This window comes from Salvia splendens, chromosome 15 (genome assembly GCF_004379255.2).
Source record: "Salvia splendens isolate huo1 chromosome 15, SspV2, whole genome shotgun sequence".
Lineage (NCBI taxonomy): Eukaryota > Viridiplantae > Streptophyta > Magnoliopsida > Lamiales > Lamiaceae > Salvia > Salvia splendens.
Window position 1 is genome coordinate 25023092 of NC_056046.1, and position 20712 is coordinate 25043803.

Sequence of the window (20712 nt, forward strand, 5' to 3'; positions counted from 1 at the left end):
ACAAAGTTTATTAAGTAAAATGCATTTTGTTAAAAGCCAAGACCACATTCTCTTTTTTTAGCTCTACTGCTGTATAAACAATCATGCAAAAAAGGTAAGCTGGATTGCGAATTGTCTAATGTATTTGGCACTTCAATTAAAAATGAACATCAAATAATGTTTGCCCCAAAATAATATTTTTGCTCGACAAATTCAACAATATCAAGATGTGACGAATACAAACAACTGAATTCATGAATGTACCTATAATTTGTTAAAGAATTCAATTTATATGGTATTCTTCTTTCTTTTTATGTGTTGTTATTGTTGGCTCAAATATCACTCACATAAAGTGTTATGACATTCTTATCTCAATTTTTCTCTGAGTCTGATATGATTCATACCATTTTGTCCTTACGTTTTTATTGAAAATTATGGGCACAGAGTAATAAATTCCACATTTAACCAATGATGCATTTGATCATTGCGATTGAATAGCTCGTATTCATTTGTTTAGTGAACTTATCATAACCAGGCAATAATATTAAATCTATAATATTATCAGTGACTGCATAATTACTCAATTCGACATATATTATCTATTAACTTCAATGGGTAAAAAAATAAAAATAATTTAATAAGCATAAATTTTTTGCCTTAAATTAACAGTTCCAATAATTGAGGTGTTGAATCTGTACATATAATCCCCCCATCATTCACTCATATCCAGTTCTAATAAAACAAATAATGTTGTACTATTAAATTAGTACTTAAAGGTTGGCATACATATATGGCATCTAATTCATCTCTCACTAATTAATTAAGTGAAAGGTAGAGTCACACTCCAATTTCCCACTATTATAATTAACATCCTATAGTAGTTTATAAAACGCAACAAAAAATATCTATATCCACTGCAAATTTCAATACCTTCTACATTTTCATGGATATCATGAAGAAAAGGTGCTTATATGCATACAAATAGATAAACAAATAAGTTTTCTACTGTGTGTCTCCTCACCTTGCAGTGCGTGTATGTGTTTTTTTTGTCAGCGTTGGAACTGAAGTTATCACTGTGGATATTCAGGCAACCAAAGATTTGCTCACTCTTGGCCACTGCTATCTTGATGTTAGGTAAGAAATTAAATTATGATCAACTACAAAATAATCATGAAATTCAGTCACATTTTGATTAAATTTAAATTTGTTGTTTTGATTTGAATTTTTATATACTAGGACTGAAGAAGAATTCAAGAAAGGTCATCTGGAGAATGCTTTGAACATTCCATATATGTTTACTACTCCAGAAGGTGGACATATTTTTTCAAATTGTATTAAATAAATTATAATCCAATTTAAGTTATCTTGATTTTTTTAATCTCATTTAATATTTTGATCAGGCAGGGTCAAAAATCCCAAGTTCCTGGAACAGGTTATGGCAATTTTGGGAAAGGAAGAAAATCTTGTTGTGGTATATCAATTAGTAAATTTAATTCTTTATGGTGTTATTATTTTTATCTTATTACATTTTTAACAAATACAGGGTTGCCAAAGTGGGGTTAGGTCTGTGTATGCAACTACAGATCTTCTTGATGCAGTAAGTTTAATTAATCCTTTTTCTTGTAATTTTTTTTTCTTCGAATTTTTGTTTAAATACATCTATCAAAGTATTTTTGTTCAATCAATGTAGCGTTTTTTTTTTAAAATTTTATTTATATATCACAGGAATTCAAGCATGTGCTCAACATGGGTGGTGGATACATTGCCTGGGTCGGAAATGGATTTGCAGTTAAGAAGTCAGATGATGTGAAAATATGATTTGAATAAGTATTTAGTGTCCGTTTATTGCTGCACCTACAATAAGAAATGGATACATTATATTGAAATGTAGTAATATAATATTTCAGTGAAAGAAATGCTATTGTTCGATAAGCTAATGAAGCGTGTGTCTGTATGATTTAGTAAGTATTATGATGGATACGAACTAAACAACTAAACAATAATTGCGAGCCCGATAGCAGTGACGGCCCATCAGCCCAAAACCCAAGAAAGAGTATCAGTTCGGCACAACCAAAGAGTTCGGTCACAGCCTATAGCTCGGTAGTATCAGTTCGGCACAACCAAAGAGTTCGGTCACAACCTATAGCTCGGTAAAAGCCGACCAATCGAGCTCAACTCTCAGATCGGCAAAAGCTGATCGGCAAAGTTCAGCAGTTCGGTCTCAGTATTCGACCGAACAAGGAGATAGTGGACCCATGCAGGATCTCCACGACCTCCATTACACCCACGAACTATTTAGTGGTATTAAGCAGTTATCAACCCCACTACCAGGGCTGCAAACCACGATCTTAGTTTGAATGTATAAATAGAACTTAGATCAGATAGACCAGGGTTAAGCTCTCTAGATCCTGAATCTTATAGCAAATCAGTATTGTAATCTGTAAGCGAGACCAAGCAATACAAATTTGCCCTCTCTTCTTCCCGTGGACGTAGATTTATCTCAGTAAATCGAACCACGTAATTTTCCGTGTTGTGATCGTTTATTACTTGCATTTATTCCCATCAAAAATTCGCCAAATCATCAATGGCGCCGTCTGTGGGAAACAGAAAACCAAAACTGTGATAAAAGCGAGTTTTTGATCCTTTTCCACCAAAAAATGCGTACCAGATCACACAATACCCATACTTCCGTCCGTGATGAACGTGAGGAAGCTAGTCCAGCCCGTAGGTCTGGAAAACAGCCTCGGGAGAAATCTGCCTCCAGTTCTCACGGTGAAAGAACAAACCACTCAAAAAGTCATCGCACCGAGCCTCCCCAGCAGCTCGCTTTGAATGAGGCTGTCAAGTTGTTCTTGGCTGAGAAGCAGGATGAGTTCTTAACATTCCTGCAAAAGAGCCAGAAGCCGGAGAAGAAAACGGCGGATTCTCCCTCCCCCTCCAGACATGAAAGTCACTACCGCAGTAGTGTCGTATCTTCCAGGAGAAAGAATCCTCACCACCGATATGTTCCTTCTCCTCCTTGTTACCGAAATCACAGGAGAACTCCATCTCCACCATACCGTAGAGATGTCGGATTCGCTATGTATGGAGCGCTGAAGACTCCGTTTTCGGATGATATCACCAGAACTCCGTTGCCACAAAATTACCGAACTCCGTCAGTGACTATGACGGGTTAGTGGATCCTCATGATTTCCTGGGACGCTATCAGTATAATATGGCGAACCAAGGTCTCAATGAGGTTCATATGTGTAAGCTGTTTCCCGAGCTGCTCATCGGGAACGCAAGAAGGTGGTTTGATAGCCTCCCTCAAGGCAGCATTAGATCTTACAGAGATCTAATGGATGCTTTTCATAGGAGGTTCTTCCAGAAAGCGGAAACCCGAATCACTTCGGCTCAGCTGCTTTCTATACGTCAAGGTCGCGATGAAAAGATTAGCGACTTCATGACAAGATTCCACAAGGAATGCCTACAAGTAGATGATCTCAATGATCTACTTGTCATTTCGGCATTCCAAAATGGAATTCTGCCAGGAGCTCTACAGAAAGCTCGTTGAATGCAGTCCGCAAACAGCTCAAGAGATGTGGGACATTGCGGACCAGTTTTCTCGTGCTGATGAGGCAGACCGTCGAAAACGGTCTTTAGACAGCTCTTCCAGAGGAGACAAGAGGAAGCCCGATCATAGCGATCAGGGACATCCTCGCCGAACTCCTTTTGAAAGAATTCAAAGGGCACCGGTACAAGACAGATTGGGACCACGTCTCAATCCTGAGAAACCACCCGCTCAGTTCGTACCATTGAACAAGTCGAGAGCGGAAATTTTCGAACTGCATTCTGATATGTTCGAAAAACCAAAGTCGATGACGAAATCGGCCACGCGCCGAAGTCAGGATATAATATTGCTCCTTCCATCAAGACCACGGTCACGATACCGAGGAGTGCCGAAATTTGGCAGCAGATATGATTCTTGTGAAAGCAGGGACGTTAAAAAAATACCAAAGCAAGCCGCCGAAAAAGAATAAGAAACAGAGAAGTGCGAACTGCGCTCCTCAGGATCCTAAAAGGCAACAGGATCCCGAAGACGATGACGAGCCGCAATATGATGGAGTGATCCAGACTATTGACGCTCTCCCAGCCGGGAAGACTAAATCGTCTCTAAAATCAGAGCGCAGAGGCTTCAATCGAGAGGAGCCAACACATAAAAGGCTGAAGAAGGAGGAAAGTAATTACATTTTCAGATGCAGATCCCGTCCCGGCCATTTCTCCTCATCAAGACGCTATTGTCATTCAAGCTGGAGTGGCAAACAAACTGATCCACAGAGTGTTTGTGGATACAGGAGCGTCGGTTAGCATTCTTTTTAAAGAATGTTTTGATAAACTGGAAGTGGATCCAGCTCGGCTCAGTCCGGCCCCAATTCCTCTGAAAAGTTTCGCCCAGGAGGACACCCGCCCTGAAGGTATTATCAGCCTTCCGATTACGGTAGGAAGAGCGCCTACTAGCTCCAGTACGGTGATCGAGTTTTTTGTGGTAAAAGCTCGATCCCCGTATAACATTATACTGGGAAGAGACTGGCTCAACACAGTTCGGGCCATTTGCTCTACTTATCACCTCACAATCAAGATCCCCACTAAAGGAGGGATAGCAGTCATCGAGGTGATCAGGTGATCAAAAGAGAGCAAAAGAATGTTTGCAGATTGCGCTTAAAAGTGCCGAACAATCAGATCGGCACCATCAAGCATAGCAATCACAGCAGCCGGAGTCAGAGGCAGGCGAAATGAACGAAGTCACACCGGAGCCGAACTCGATGAAAGTTCAGTTATACGAAGATGATCCATCCAGAACGGTCAAGATCGGTTTCGCGGGAACACCTCTACTCCGGGAAAAGACCATCCAGCTCCTCAAAGAGTACAAAGATGTCTTTGCGTGGTCTCCGTTGGACATGACTGGAGTGTCTCCCGAGGTAATTACACATCGGTTAAATATTGATCCTTCAGTCCGGCCTATAAAACAGAAGCAAAGACTCTTTGCGGCAGAAAGAAATCAAGTCATCCATGACGAAGTCCGCCAATTACTGAAAGCGGATGTATTATTTGAAGTAAAATATCCTTCTTGGGTGGCCAATCCTGTGATGATCAAGAAAAAAGAAGGAGGATGGCGGATGTGCATAGATTTTACGGATCTAAATAAGCACTGTCCTAAAGATTGCTACCCCCTTCCCAACATAGATAAAAAAGTAGAAGCTCTGATAGGCTTCGAAATTTTCTGTTTTCTTGATTTGTATAAAGGATACCACCAAGTTTTAATGGATGAGAATGATGCTTCAAAAACGGCTTTCATTACTGACTTCGGTATTTTTGCTTATAAAAAGATGCCATTTGGTTTAAAGAATGCCGGAGCACATATCAAAGGATGGTAGATAAGCTATTTCGGCACCTGATCGGAAAAGAGGTTGAAGTATATGTTGACGACATAGTTGTTAAAGCAGAAGCACTTCGGAGTACGAAAACAATCTCAAATCCACTCTCGACGTGCTCAAAAAAGCCAACCTCAAACTCAATCCCCAAAAATGTACCTTTTTGGTAGATTCGGGAAAATTTCTGGGTTGTTGGGTTTCAAAGGAAGGACTCAAGGCAAATCCCCTAAAGGTTCAAGTTGTTCAGAACATGGCAATGCCGAAGTCCATACATGATGTGCAAAGGCTAACTGGATGTCTAGCCGCACTGAATAGATTCCTTTCCCAAGCAGCCGAAAAGCAAATGCCGTTCTTCAATGTTTTGAAGAAGGCACCAAAGTTTGAGTGGGGAGCCGAACAGAAAAAGGCTTTTGACGAACTCAAAAGTTATTTAACCGAACTTCCTACTCTCTCTGCTCCAACAGATGCCGAAGTGATATTCTTATATTTAGCAGCATCAGATCAAACCATTAGCGCGGTGCTTGTGCGAGAAGAAGGCCTAAACAGCGTCCTATCTACTTTACAAGCCGAGCATTAAGAGGTCCCGAAACAAGGTATCAACCTCTGGAAAAAATTGCTCTGGCATTAGTAAATGCAGCAAGGAGACTGCGGCCATATTTCTATGCTCACAAAGTATGCGTCTTAACCGATCTTCCACTTCGGCAAGTTTTGACTAAGCCAGAAGCATCAGGCAGAATTGCCAAGTGGGCCATAGAGTTGGGAGAACATTCAATAGAATATCTACCTCGGAAAGCCATCAAGGGACAAGCCTTGGCAGATTTTCTTGTAGAGGCAAAGTTCGATCAGGCAATCCCTATTATTGCCGAACAGAAAAATCCTACCAATGATGAACTAACACAGCCCCAGAAACCCGAAGTAGAGCCGCCGGACTGTTGGATTGGATTCGTAGATGGAGCTTCGAATAAGACAGGAAGTGGAGCTGGTATTCTACTTATCGCTCCCGACGGACACGAGTAACTTATTCACTTCGGTTCTTATTCCCAACCACTAATAACGAAGCCGAATACGAAGCCCTTCTTGCCGGACTTCAGTTAGCGCAACATCTACTTGTCAAATCTCTCAAAATTCATTGTGATTCACAAGTCATAGTGAATCACATGCTGGGTACAAGTGAAGCCCGTGGTGAAAGGATGAAAAAATACTTGGACAAAGCGCAAAGTATTAGCCGAAATTTCTCTTATTTTCGGATAATCATTCCCAGAGCGGGAAATAGCCGAGCAGATACTTTAAGTAAGTTGGCCTCATATCCGAGCTCAAAGGTGGAGGAATTACCGCACAGAAGCATTGATGAAGCTGAAGTACACTCAGTAACCAGTTCACCAAACTGGATGACGCCAATATTAAAGTATCTAGATCAAGGACAACTGCCCGAGGATAAGAGAGAAGCAAGGAAAATCACATGCCGAGCACGTCGGTATGAACTTCATGAAGGAGTCCTATATAGAAAGTCCTACCTTCAACCGTTATTGCGATGTGTAGGACCAGAAGAGACGGATTACATCCTTAGAGAAGTTCATGAAGGATCTTGCGGTAGCCACATCGGAGCTAGAGCATTAGCTAAAAAAGTTCTGAGATGGGGATATTATTGGCCAACTTTGGTACAAGAAGCAGTACAGCTAGTTAAGAAATGTACGAAATGCCAAATCCATGCAAATATCCCAAGGATGCCGCAGACTGATCTATGTGCTATGCAAAGCCCTTGGCCTTTTATGCAATGGGGCATAGACATAGTAGGACCACTACCACAAGCTCCCCGGCAAATGAAATTCTTGATCGTTGCCGTGGATTACTTCACAAAGTGGGTGGAGGCTGAACCATTAGCTACGATAACAAGCTCAAAGGCATTAGATTTTGTCTGGAAGAACATAGTTTGCCGATTTGGCATACCCCATATCCTCATTTCAGATAATGGGACTCAGTTTACTGACAAAACATTCAAGAATTGGTGCCAAGAGTTGAATATTCAACAGCGGTTCACTTCGGTCTCTCACCCACAAGCAAACGGACAAACGGAAGTAACAAACCGTACTTTGGTGAAAGGATTAAAAGCTCGGTTAGAACAAGCCAAAGGACAATGGGTAGAAAATCTTCCTCAAGTCCTATGGTCTTACCGAACTACACCAAAAACCTCCAACGGTGAAACTCCGTACAGTCTAGTGTACGGCACTGAAGCCGTAATTCCGGTTGAGATCGGCATACCCAGCCCCCGAAACCTTAATTTCTCAACAGAACTGAATGACGACGGACTGAGAGCCGAACTAGATCTTGCCGAAGAAAGAAGAGAATTGGCCTTCATAAAAGAAGCCAAGTACAAGGAGCAAGTAACCCGGTATTATAACCAAAGGGTGAAAAAGCTGCAGTTTCAAGTGGGAGATCTCGTATTGAGAAACAATGAAGTAAGCCGAGCAGAAAAGCTGGGCAAACTTGAACCCACATGGGAAGGTCCGTATCGGGTGTCAGAAGTCCTGGGAAAAGGGTCTTATAAATTAACCCACATGTCAGGAGAACAAGTACCCCGAACATGGCATATTTCCAACCTCAAGAAGTTCTATTTGTAAGAGACAAGGTCCGGTCAGTCTTGTGTCTAGTTCGGTCCTAGGGTATGTGCTTTCATATTTGTATTGTTCTTATACTTGTCGTTTTTAAAAGATTAAAATCTTTTTCGTCCTTTTTATTTGTCTCTCTATGTGCGTTTTCTGTGCGTTTTATCTCTCTATGTGCGTTTTGTCTCTTATAAATGTTACTGAGGTATATTGTTCTTAAAGGCTGATCCCTTTTTTTAGATCATTATTAAAGACAATTGTGAGTCCAAGCTTCTAAGGAAGATACAAGACTCCACAATTCAGCTTAAGAAACAAGCAATTCGTCTGAAACGAACTGCAATAAGCCGAAAACCACTCGGTTAACTAGGGAAAGTCCAATCCAAGCGATAAAACTCGCCAAATAAGGACACAACTAAGTCCGGTCAAAGAAGAGTTTACTTCATAAGACCGAGGACGAGTACAGGGAAAGTCCATCCAAGCGATAAAACTCGCCAAATAAGGACACTAACTCAGTCGGTCAAAGAAGAGTTTACTTCATAAGACCGAGGACGAGTACAATAAATGAAATAAAAAATCGCTGAACTGTAAATACGCAGTGATAGAAGCGAAATGAAAAAATTTCATTTACTAAGTCTTGTTGGGCATACAATTCCGCTGCCCTACGAGAATGCGTTACACCATTACAAAGGACTATTCTACTGTCTACGATTGCTAAAGTTGAGCCACCTATCCAAAAATCCTCATGATGCTGAGTTCGGGCGTTCCGAGCAGTTGAAGAATAAGTAGGTGGACGAGATGCTCTGATCGACCTACCGCCTCTTCCCTGAGTCCGGGAAGTTCTAGCACCTCGGCGGCGAAGAGTCTCTTCACGAAGCATTCGCTGATCTTGCTCACTCATATTCACAACTCCTCTACGAACTTCAGGGCGTTCTTGTCTTGACGTTTCCGGTTGCTCCTGAGTCCGTTGCTGATTTGGAGTAGAATTTGAGTAAGTGGATTAGAGGTTTGAGTTGGAGTGTGAGCATCTGTTAGCGGGAAACGGCTAAGGAATCTCTCGATTGAGGGACGCCGGGAAAGAATGATGTCGTACAGAGAAGCCAAGCGCCGCAATGATTTCACAACTTGTTGGCAAGCCGAGCTCTCCAGCACATTGTTCTTCCGGAGTACATGAAGCTCCTCCCACAGTTCATCAACTTGATTCTGAACTTCAGATATAGTCATTCCCCCGCGCCCGCAGATGAAATCTTCATATGCAGTCCTCTCAGCGATGACAGTATTCAGCTCGGCCTCCAGATCTTTCTTTATGGACTCTAAGTCCTTATTGTTGGACTCCAGCTCCACTAAACGAGCCAAGAGTTCATCATACTTCATCTGGTCATCTATAGCTTTTTTCTCAGCTTCATTTAAAGCCAAAGAGTATAGCCGCTTCCAGTGAAGTACCTCCAGCTCCTTAGAGTTAAGAATACGAAGCAGCTATGTCAGTTCGGCATTTCAGTTTACCGAGCAGGCAGTAAACCACAATAGAGTAAAAGAGATTAAGAAAAGCTATAAGGAAGACACGAGTGTAGAAAGAAGAATTTTTTCATTCAAAGAAAAAATTTACACAAGGAGGGCTTCAAGGCCATTTTACAAAGAAAGAAAGAAACTAAACTAAGAGAAGGGAGACGAAATCATACTTCGCCAGTTTCGTCTCCGGCTTCCTGTGGGTTTCAGCTTCTTTCTCCTTGTCGACCTCGGTCTCAGCCTCGGCCTCCCTCCTCCCCCCTCCTGCTCGGCGCCCCCATCGCCGATCTGCTGCACCTCTTGCTCGGCGTGCCCGTCGCGGTCTGCTGATCCTTCTGCTCGGTCTCCTTGCCGGCCTCATTTTCCTGCTCACCCTCTTTGAAAATTGAAGCGGGTGAAACAGGCCCCAAGGAGGCAAAGATGGCCTCCATGTTCTCGTCACGGTCAGCACGGCAATTACGGACTCGTTCAGCAGAAAGCAGGACCGATGAAGACGCAAGCTCCTCAAGGAGCGGCAGACTCTGGAGGCGCGCTGCAATCTCGGCCATACAGCGGCAAAACGACTTCGGGTTCCTGCTCAGCGTTATCGGTCATCAATTTCAGCAGATCACCGATAAGGGCCGAAAATTGATTGCTCAAAAAGAGTTTCTCCGTGTAAACACGGAGAGCCTCCCCCTGAGCAACCACGGCGGCAGCCTCCCTCTGTTTCGACTGCTCTCTCTGGATGATGAGCTGGTTTTTGGCACGCTGGGCTTCATCCTGAGCCGAGATCCTAGCGGCCCTTGCCTCCTCAAAGTCTGCCCGAGCCTGTTCGGCCTGGTGACGAGCAGCATTCAAATTCCTCTGCATCTCATCATAATCGCTGGACGCTTTAGAGAGTTCAACTGTGACGAGCTTGCAGAGCATATTGTTCCTCTGAAAATGGAAAAAGGAAAAAAGTCAACAGAGGGGCCACAAAAAAATATAGGAAAGAAGCAAAACCAGAAAATCAAGAAGGAAATTCACCTCCACAAAGTCCTTTGGCCATAAAAAGGGCTCAGAGATATGTTCCGAAGTGGCCGCAACCGCTCCGGATCCACAACCCCCAGGACAATGTCTCTCTGTGGCGCTTTTGGGTTTCTGAGTCTTCGCCTTCCCCTTTGCCGAAGTCGATTCCGGCTTTTTTGGATCCGAAGACTGACTCGAAGAGGTCTTCTGCCTCTTCGGATTCTTCTCGGCATCAGACGCCGAGCTGGTGGCTTCTGTTTCTCCGGCTCCTTGGATTCGGAGGATTTGCGACCTAGCCTGCTTAGCATGTTCACTGCCAAAAAGCGAGAAAACAAAGTTAGTTTTCGCCGCTAAAGCAGTAAAGCATAAAAAAGAAATCCTCACCCTCAGTCTCTTCGTCCGAAGACGAGGAATCGAACACGAAGTCACCCTTGACGAGCTCAGATTCCGAATACTGTTTCCTAATCATGGGAATCTTATTGAGCTCGCCCTCGAGCTCGTCCAACGGTTCTACCCGAGGATGAGGAATTACGGACTTCGGCCCTCTCCAGGAAAAGTCCGGAGCCGCTGTCCTATTGTAAAAAAAGAAACGATTTTGCCACTTCGGCCATTTGGTTTTACAGAAGGCTCTAAAGGGCTGTAAAGGGATCAAGTAAAACCAGGATCCCTTTCTCTTAAACTGAAAGAAATTAAGGATTGCCCTCAGAGACAGATCCTTTTCTAGTCTACGCAGCTCGGCAGCAAAGGCCGATAAGTGCCTCCAAGAATTTGGAGTCACCTGACCTAAAGGAAGTTGAAAAAAATCAAGAAGCTCTACAAAGGCAGGGGGAAGAGGGAAACGAAGCCCGCATTCTAAGCAGGCTTCGTAAACGGTGGCATAACCCTCCGGCGGCGAGTTAGCCCTATGAATGTCGTCGGGAATCACCACTAACCCCCCAGGAAGAAAAATATTTTCCGTGTAAGGATATCACAGTATCCTTACTCAAAATGCTGTGAAAAATTCTACCGTCTTCTCCCCGGACCTTTTCCGGCCAGAAGACCCTTACCCCCCTTCCTACCACTACCTGATTCAGAAACAGATTCAGAAGAAGAAGACATGATTCTTACTCTTTGATGGTCGAAAGTCTCTGAAGAAATTCTTGAAGAAGCGGAAGAAAATTTTACGAAAAAGAGAGAGAATGCAGAAGAAATAATCGCAAAAGTGTTCCAATGATGAAGAAAGGAAATAGATTTCAAATTCGTCGCACCGTTTCAAATCCCACTTTTTCTGGATTCTCTGGCCGGATTTGCTGTCATTTAATGCAGACACGTGCAGAGCACGTCCCCTGACGTCAGCCTCCCCCTTACACTTATCCGAAATGCCGAAGTGATTCACTTCGCTTTTCGGGGGGGTGGTGATGGGATACGAACTAAACAACTAAACAATAATTGCGAGCCCAATAGCAGTGACGGCCCATCAGCCAAAACCCAAGAAAGAGTATCAGTTCGGCACAACCAAAGAGTTCGGTCACAGCCTATAGCTCGGTAGTATCAGTTCGGCACAACCAAAGAGTTCGGTCACAGCCTATAGCTCGGTAAAAGCCGACCAATCGAGCTCAACTCTCAGATCGGCAAAAGCTGATCGGCAAAGTTCAGCAGTTCGGTCTCAGTATTCGACCGAACAAGGAGATAGTGGACCCATGCAGGATCTCCACGACCTCCATTACACCCACGATCTATTTAGTGGTATTAAGCAGTTATCAACCCCACTACCAGGGCTGCAAACCACGATCTTAGTTCGAATGTATAAATAGAACTTAGATCAGATAGACCAGGGTTAAGCTCTCTAGATCCTGAATCTTATAGCAAATCAGTATTGTAATCTGTAAGAGACCAAGCAATACAAATTTGCCCTCTCTTCTTCCGTGGACGTAGATTTACCTCAGTAAATCGAACCACGTAATTTCCGTGTTGTGATCGTTTATTACTTGCATTTATTCCCATCAAAAATTCGCCAAATCATCACTGAGTTGGACATTGTTGATGAAGTGTGACAGCAGTAGACGCAGCTCTTCCCAAAAGTTAGGAGGCATTTCAGAAGAATTTATAGGAATATTTACATGCATTCTTATGACCCCTCTATAAGGATAGTCGCATTAGTTCTTTCAGCCACCACCATTTTGTTTGGGATTATTGGGAAATGTTCTATGCTCCCTATCCTTCATCTTCAGAATCTTAACTGACTGTGAAAGGAACGCTAGCCCATTATCGTTCTAACAATTACAATGAGTCCGTTTAACCTCAACTTCTTTGCTCCATTCCTTGAACTTAGTGATAGTGAAAGCTTCATATTTCTCTTCATGGTGTATAGCCAAATTTTCTGGAGTAATCTCGCATAACAGTCAAGGAAGAAAGTACCTGCATCCACCCACTGATATGGCCTGAGCTGGCCACATACATCACTATATGCATAATCTAGCACTGTTTTTGAAGTTGTTTTCCTGTTGATACACCTGCTTCTTGCTTTTTCCTAGCGCACACACCTCACATTCCCTAGAGAACCATTTTTCTTGTCAGCTTCTATCACTCCAGCTTTATGAGTCGATTAATGCCATCTATGGACACATGTCACAATCTTAGATGCCAGATATTTGCATCTATTTTCTTGGTTGTGTTGAGCTGATCATTACCACCTCTGCTTGCAAATAGTAAAGGCTGTTGAATCTTTTTGCCATCAAAATAACTTCAGATCCCTTCATCACCTTCAACTCACCACCAGATGAAAGAAAAGAATATCCCTTTGCTTCAAGTGCTCCAAGTGAGATTTAGGTTTCTCTTAAGTCAGGAATGTACCTGCCTTCAGTAAGAATCTTGACAGAGCCATCCTTCATCCGGAGCTTCACATTTCCTATTCCCTTAACTCTGCAGATCTGGTTATTTCCAAGAAGCACAGAGCCAGTGGAGTGCTCCATATTCTGAAACCATTCAAGCTTGGGGCAAAAGTGAAAACTACCGGCACTATCCATGATCCATTGCTCACTCACATCTGCATCTGCAACATTCAATGCATGAGCAGTTTCAATCTTGAGCAACATCAGCTGTGTTGACCCCTTCTGCCTCTTCTTCTTTCTTTTTCTTCCAAGAATAGCAGTTCTTTTTTAGGTGTCCGGGCTTCTTGCAATAATGGCAAGATCTGGTCTCCTTCTCTTATTTCTTCTCATACTTGCCCTTCTTATTCCACTTTTTCTAAAAGCCCTTCTTATCAGCAAATTTAGTAACCATGGCTTCACCAGCTTGATCCACTGGTCTTGATGCGGAGCATTTATGAAATTCCTTAGCCTTCATGCAGTGAGGACTTCCTCATATGTCAGTGAGGAATCTCTTCCATATAATATTGCATCCTTGAGTTGATTAAAGCTTTTAGGGAGGGCATTCAACAACATAATTGCTTTATCCTCATCCTTCAAATCTCCATCCACAGACTTAAAATCATCCACTGCTTTCACAATTCATCAAGCCGGTCTCATGATCCTTTTCCTTCAAGGAATTTGATAGAGTAGAGTCTCTGCTTCAAGAACAATCTGTTAGCCAGGGACTTGGTTCATATAGATGGACTCCAACTTGCTCCAGACATCAGATAGAGTCTTTTCCTTGCATACTTCTGTCAATACTCGATCCCCCAAGCTCACATTATTGCACTATGGGCTCTCTCCCATCAGATCAAGCTTCTTAACTTCATCCATATCATCAAGATCCTGATCCTTGTCTGGCTTCTTGTATTTCATCGCCTCCCATAGCCCCTACTGTATGAGCATGGCTTTCATCTTCACTTTCCACAAACCAAAATAGTTCTTCCCTGAGAATTTTTCGAAATCAACCTTGCTGCGGCCATTGTTGTCGATCACACACCTTCCCACAGACGGCGCCAATTTGTAAAATGAATCGACAGAAACAAATCTCAAATGTAATCGGCAAATTCACAACGCAAGAAACAACAATGCACACAGCCTTTTAACGTGGTTCGATTGAATTGATCTACGTCCACGGGAGAACTCTAGTATCCTTGTATTGATGATGATAATCGAGATTTACAAGAGATCATGCAAGCTAACTTTTACACAAAACTACACAACATCTATACAAGTTGAAATGAGCTAAAACTCGATAGCCAAGCAACTAACCGACGCCAAGAATCAATGATTGAACGATTCCTATCGACACTCTCAAGATCGACGCTCCTCTAATCCTTTCTTGATCGAGGATCCTTTCTCGTTCTCTTCTTCTCACTGATCTCTCTTCTTTGTGAATGTGTATTGTTATTATTTCTCATGCGGTTGGCGTGCAGCTGCTTATATACTCACACTCTAACCGATTTTCATGAGATGCAATCCTATGCAAAGACCCTCACGTACACCCTCAAAAAGAAACCGTTTTAACTAACTTTCTTCATTTCATGAGACGCATCTTTGCAACACCTTCTTTGATCTTGTCCAAGGCAGCAAGAAGATGCTTCCTTTTAGTCTTATCCAACCACTACACACAAGAATACATTAGTTAAAAATTCAATAATCCAAGAAGCCTTTAAAAATCCACCATTGTTACACACACAAATACACAGGAGAAAAAAAAAAGACTTACCACCCTAAACTTCTTCAAACCTGTATGAAGCAAGAAGCTAATGGAAACCAAAAGAGTGATGACAGTGGCCACAGCCCAGGTGGGTGTCCTTGCCAAAGATCTTTCCTCCTTACTTTCCATCAATAAAAATTGAATCTTTAACCACCAAAATGAATTTGGGAGAATATAGTATCACAATTGATCTGTTTGAATGTCGACTCAATTGGCCCAAGTAGTCACCATGACATCTTAAGCATTAAAAATTGGCAGCATGGAGTGCTGTACAAAAGGGTGGCACAAGGCAATATGGGCCCTTTTCATCAACCATCAAAATTTATACAAGCAAATGCAGAGATTTGAGCTCAAAAAAACGTTGGCGTGGGAAATCCATGATCTGCACAATTATTATTATTATTATTATTATTATTATTATTATTATTATTATTATTATTATTATTATTATTATTATTATTATTATTATTATTATTATTATTATTATTATTATTATTATATTAATTATTGCTACACGACTGTATCTTTTTCATGACCAGGTCAGCAGTAGGTTATGTACTAAAAGCAAGCATTAAAATTCACTATTTATAGAGAAAAATATGATAATTATTTTACATTTTTTTATTGAGAATAGACTAGTGTATCAAATATGGCATTTTTCACGTCTTGTTTCATTCTTTTACTTTTTAGCTTTCAAAAGATATACCCATGCATTACGTGGTTATTATTTTAGAGACAAAAATCAAATTGTTTTGCATATAACTTCATATCTATCTGAATAAAATTATGCAATCACAATATGTTCTGATTATAAAAGTGTACTTAATTCTTGCAAATTGCATGTAAATTCATGAATTTTTAAAATTGTTTGATTTTCTCGTGAACTTTAAATGTTGCAAGAAAAGTCATGAACTTTACTGGACTGTGTAAATTTCTCATCCGACCCGACCCAATGGATTTCCTATACAAACTTATCCTACGTGGCGCGCCGGAGGCGTGACTTGACAAATGACAAATTTAGGGTTCAATTCGAACTGCGGAAATAATGCTACTATTATGCTAAATTCGATTTGTATGCTCAATTCGATTTGTATGTTTTCATTTGTGTTACTTGTATATTTATGATAAGTTTAGGGATATAGATTGCAAGGATAGAAGAGAAACAATAAGAATTAGTGGAGTTTTGCCAAGTCACGCCTCTGGCGCTCCACGTAGGATAAGTAATTGTGTCGGAAATCTATCGGATTGGGTCAGATGAGAAATTTGCACAGTCCGGTAAAGTTCATGACTTTTCATGCAACATTTAAAGTTCACGAAAAAAACTAAACTATTTTAAAAGTTCATGACTTTATAGGCAATTTGCCCTACTTTTAAAATATTTAATAATAATAATAAATTAATGGTTCAAATTTCCTTACATTCTTAAAATTTTCGACTTATTTTAACGACAATAATTATTTAACTCCAATATAAAAATTATATTTCTACTGAATTAAATGTTTTACTCGGTGACATATGAACCTATTTTTATTTGAACGGTAACTATAATAAGTCACATTATTCCTTTTACTCCCTCCATCCTATCCGTGAAACTTTATCACACTTCTTTTCTTCACTCGTTTTGTAAAAATAATAATAAATAATTAAAGTGAAGAGAGTGTAAAGTATGAGAGAGAATAATTTAGTTAAGACTTTTCTCTATATTATTCTCTCTCTTACTTTACCCTCCTCCACTTTAACTATTTATTAATTACTACTATTATTTTGTAAAACGAGTGCAGAAAAGAAGTGTGACAAACTTTCAGGACGGAGGAATTACTTTATATGAATGAGAAAAATGTAATGATAATTAATCACTACTTTACAAATTTTTAATCTTAAATTGTGAAGGATCAATTTATTATTACTTTCCATGTTTTATTTTTAAACTGACGTTAAAATTCACTGCTTACTGTCTAGTAAACTTAGAATATGCATTAACTTGCAAATTACATTTACAAAAACTAGTTTTTATCTTGGATGCTGAGTCTTTGTCTTAGTGGCAAGGAGCTCATACATTATTGTATGAGGTGCCGAGTTCGAGTTCTCTTGACATCAGTTGTTATTTCCTTCTTTCTAGAGCGAGTTTATTTAAAAAAATCTAGTTTTTTGATGCTATAAATAGGAGTATTTGGCATTGATGCAATCGGGTTTGTAGTTGGAATTTATCATCTTTGAGTGGACTATTTCTTTGCTTATTAAGTTTAACTTTCTTTTTACATTTTCTGGTATTAGTATCGCAGAGTTTTAATTAAATTTTATGCATTAAAAATTACGTCTAATATGTGTACGTAGTTGTTCAGTATGTAGTTTAATTTTTTCTTTCATATTTTATATCTTGCATTACTATATAATTTAAGTTATTGCTTAAGAAATAATGTAGGATAACTGAATGAGAAAAACGAGTTCTTTTTTATTATTGAATTTTGTAATGGTGTTTTAAGGACATCTTCAACCATTTATACTAAATTCAAACTCATTTTTGAGTATGAGTCACACCAAAAATTAAATCTACTTCAATCATTTACGCCAAACTCAAACTTAAAAAATATTTTATATTTACCTACTTTTTATATTTTTTTATACCTACATACTTATTTAAATTACATATTGATCCCATAATATTTAATCAATAATTTATACTAAATTAAATAATTATACAAATTTTTCTTATTAATATATTTATGTATTAAATATACTTTATATTAAAAAAATTACACTATTTTTAAAATTAAAATACACTAAACATACTATAATAAAATTCAAATATAAATTGAAGCACACTTAAAAGGAAAGAGTGCATATTCTAGTGGGACGGATGGAGTAGTTAAAATTCAAGACTCGAAATTTGTGTATTGTTCCCATAAATGATCAACTAGCGCATTTTAAAGTTCTAGATGAGCACTTTTTATTTCTTATTGCATCATATCGGGTTAAATACTTTTGAAATTGAATATCTTCAAAATAATAAGGACGATATGCAACATCTCAAAAAACTTTGTAGTAGCTACTATTTTTGCTGTTTACTCTAAATTTGGTGTTTTTTATTAAAAATTAATTTGGCTATAGTGTTTGATTGGAGAACCTTTTTAACAAAAATGGAATTTAATGTATGATTGGACCAAAATTATAAGTATATGATAAGAATAATAATTAAATAATGTTTAGAAGAATAAAAAGAGAGATTTTATTATAAACAATTGTTTTCCTATATAGCAACGCATGGTAATCTTATTTGGAATGATAGTACTCAAAACCTAAAAAATGAAAAAAAAAAGAGAAAAAGTAATGCTGAAAAAGAAAGAAAGTGGCCTATGTACGTTTATTACTTGAAATAAAAGTGAAATATGTTGAACTAACTCGGGGTACGAAAAAATTAACTCCAAAATAATTAACCAAGGAAATAAAATTAAAACTGACAAGTGTATTAAATTACATAAATATGAAAATGGATACCATAGTGTCTTTATTAGCAGTATAACAATAAAATAAACGTAAGAATATCAAAATAATCCGTATGAACATAGGGCTGCGTTTCATAGTTTAAATGGTGCGTTTTGTCCACGGCAGGCCCTGATGTGAATTTTACCACAGCGGGGGATCCCTCCCCGTTATATTGTGTTGAAATTGAAAATAAAATGTAATTAGTTAGGTTGATTAGTTGTGTTTTTTTCTTTTACCGAGCCTATATATAAGGCATATTACTGACGGGGAGCATTAAGGTTCTAATGCTCCCTTAGTGTTATACACAAAATTAATATCAACCATTAGATCATTAATTTGGAAGGGTGAGATTTAATGGACCGTGTTACATTAATAGGCTGAAATGGTACATTAAAGGACAGAATGGTAAAGATTGGAATTAAACCATTCGTTCCAAAACAGCAGGTGCACTAATTCTGCGGGATATTATTCAGCAATGATTCAGATACTCTCTCTCCATCATTCAACCCACATTCATCTCTTGAAGGGGTTTGCTGCGGAAGCGTGCGTTCTAACGGATCGCATAAAACTTGATCTATTTAGCAGATTATTTAGATAAACTCTATTCGCGTAATTCTCACATGTATCATGCTCACAACTTGAATTTAAACATGCTTTAGCACAAATAATCCCTAAAACATGCTTGCTACGGAGTTAGCAAATTTACCTCGTTGATTCACTTAAGAATCGAAGATGGATTGCGTCTTCTCCACGTGAAGATTTTGAGTACTCGACCTCGGATCTTCTGACTGGTATCCCGGACTGTAATCTGAAATTTGTGTGGGCAAATCTCACCAGAATACTAGGACTTGAATAAAGAAGACAGAACCCTGCTCACGGAAGGAGAGCAAAAATTGTTCCTATCCTTGGAATAGGGGGGACGAAAATTGTGAAAAAAAACAAGTGTCTTTTCTGTCTCCTTTATTCTCATATTTATATTAAGTCACATATTGGGCCCAGTCAGGGATCTAAGGAAGAATTTGGATATGGCCTCCCCCAATTAGCTTTTTACTAATTAAATTGAACCCACAATTTAATATGAGCTTATATTGGAATATTACAAAAGTAATATTGCACTGCCCATCCAAATCCGAAATTACAAGTATTTCGGGTTTCCATTTGTTTGTCATTTATTTCCCGCGCTTAAGATAGAAACCTCCATTAATTAATCATTGTCTGCTATGGACTTAATTAAATTACATATTATAAACTCCAAGAGTGGACTTAGCAAGAAACGCTTATTTATTATTCATAGAGTAATCAAACTCCAACTAGCTAGGTTCCGAATAATAAAACCTTGTTTCGAGCTCCTCTTGTGGATGTTATCAAACAAGACTCACCTCGCGCATGATTCAATATAATAGCAATCGTAGCACCGCTAGATATTAATCGCCACTACCCAAGATACCAGGATCGTTGGGTTACAAAAAACTCGCACCTATTGGTAAGTCAAAGTAGTAGATAATCAATATCGTATGCTCAATGCTAACGTACATTGATTAAGAAATTAATTATCAAGACCTCGTCTTTCAGTAGATAGCATAAAGACTCGTCTTGCCGTTTTAGATCCAATTCAGTGTTATACCACACCAACGTCATCTTATTTCAATAAGGCTTAGAAATAATCGGACTGACATTGCAACCTTTCACGATAGGTAGTTTAGGCCTATCTAGGTTGTGAAATTCTTATATTTCTTTGTTCAGAACTGACCGTGTTACCTTAAAATGGACGACGCCCACAACTGGTCTACTAAAACAAAAACTTAGACTTTGTTACGTTCACTTATACATTTAAATATGCAATAAACATCCATTAAATGTAAAACATAACAACATTATGACAAAAATAATCTGTTGCATTCATTAGAAAAGAATATATAGAGTTTTACAGTATTCAATCACTCGAAAGGTGATTTCTAGTATACAAAACCCTAATATCTCTCTCGTCTCCACTCACTTCCTCCACACCCAAAACCCTAGCCGCCGCTGAGTTTCAAAGAAAAACCAAAAATCACCGATGATTGAGGCTGCGAAAACGAATCCCCTGACTTCTACTCATTAATCGACGGTCGTGTTTTGATTATAGGCGCAAGCAGAAG

General features: G+C 39.5%; 1 protein-coding gene across 1 annotated transcript; it reads left to right on the forward strand.

Annotated features, from left to right (window-relative positions):
* Window positions 1-919: 919 nt before the first annotated feature.
* Window positions 920-1916, forward strand: LOC121767690 (thiosulfate sulfurtransferase 18-like). The gene is made up of 6 exons (XM_042164017.1): window positions 920-942; window positions 1033-1113; window positions 1216-1289; window positions 1380-1450; window positions 1523-1576; window positions 1705-1916. Exons 1-6 carry the CDS (start codon window positions 923-925, stop codon window positions 1795-1797), a joined length of 393 nt encoding a protein of 130 aa, XP_042019951.1. The 5' UTR covers window positions 920-922; the 3' UTR covers window positions 1798-1916.
* Window positions 1917-20712: the final 18796 nt, after the last annotated feature.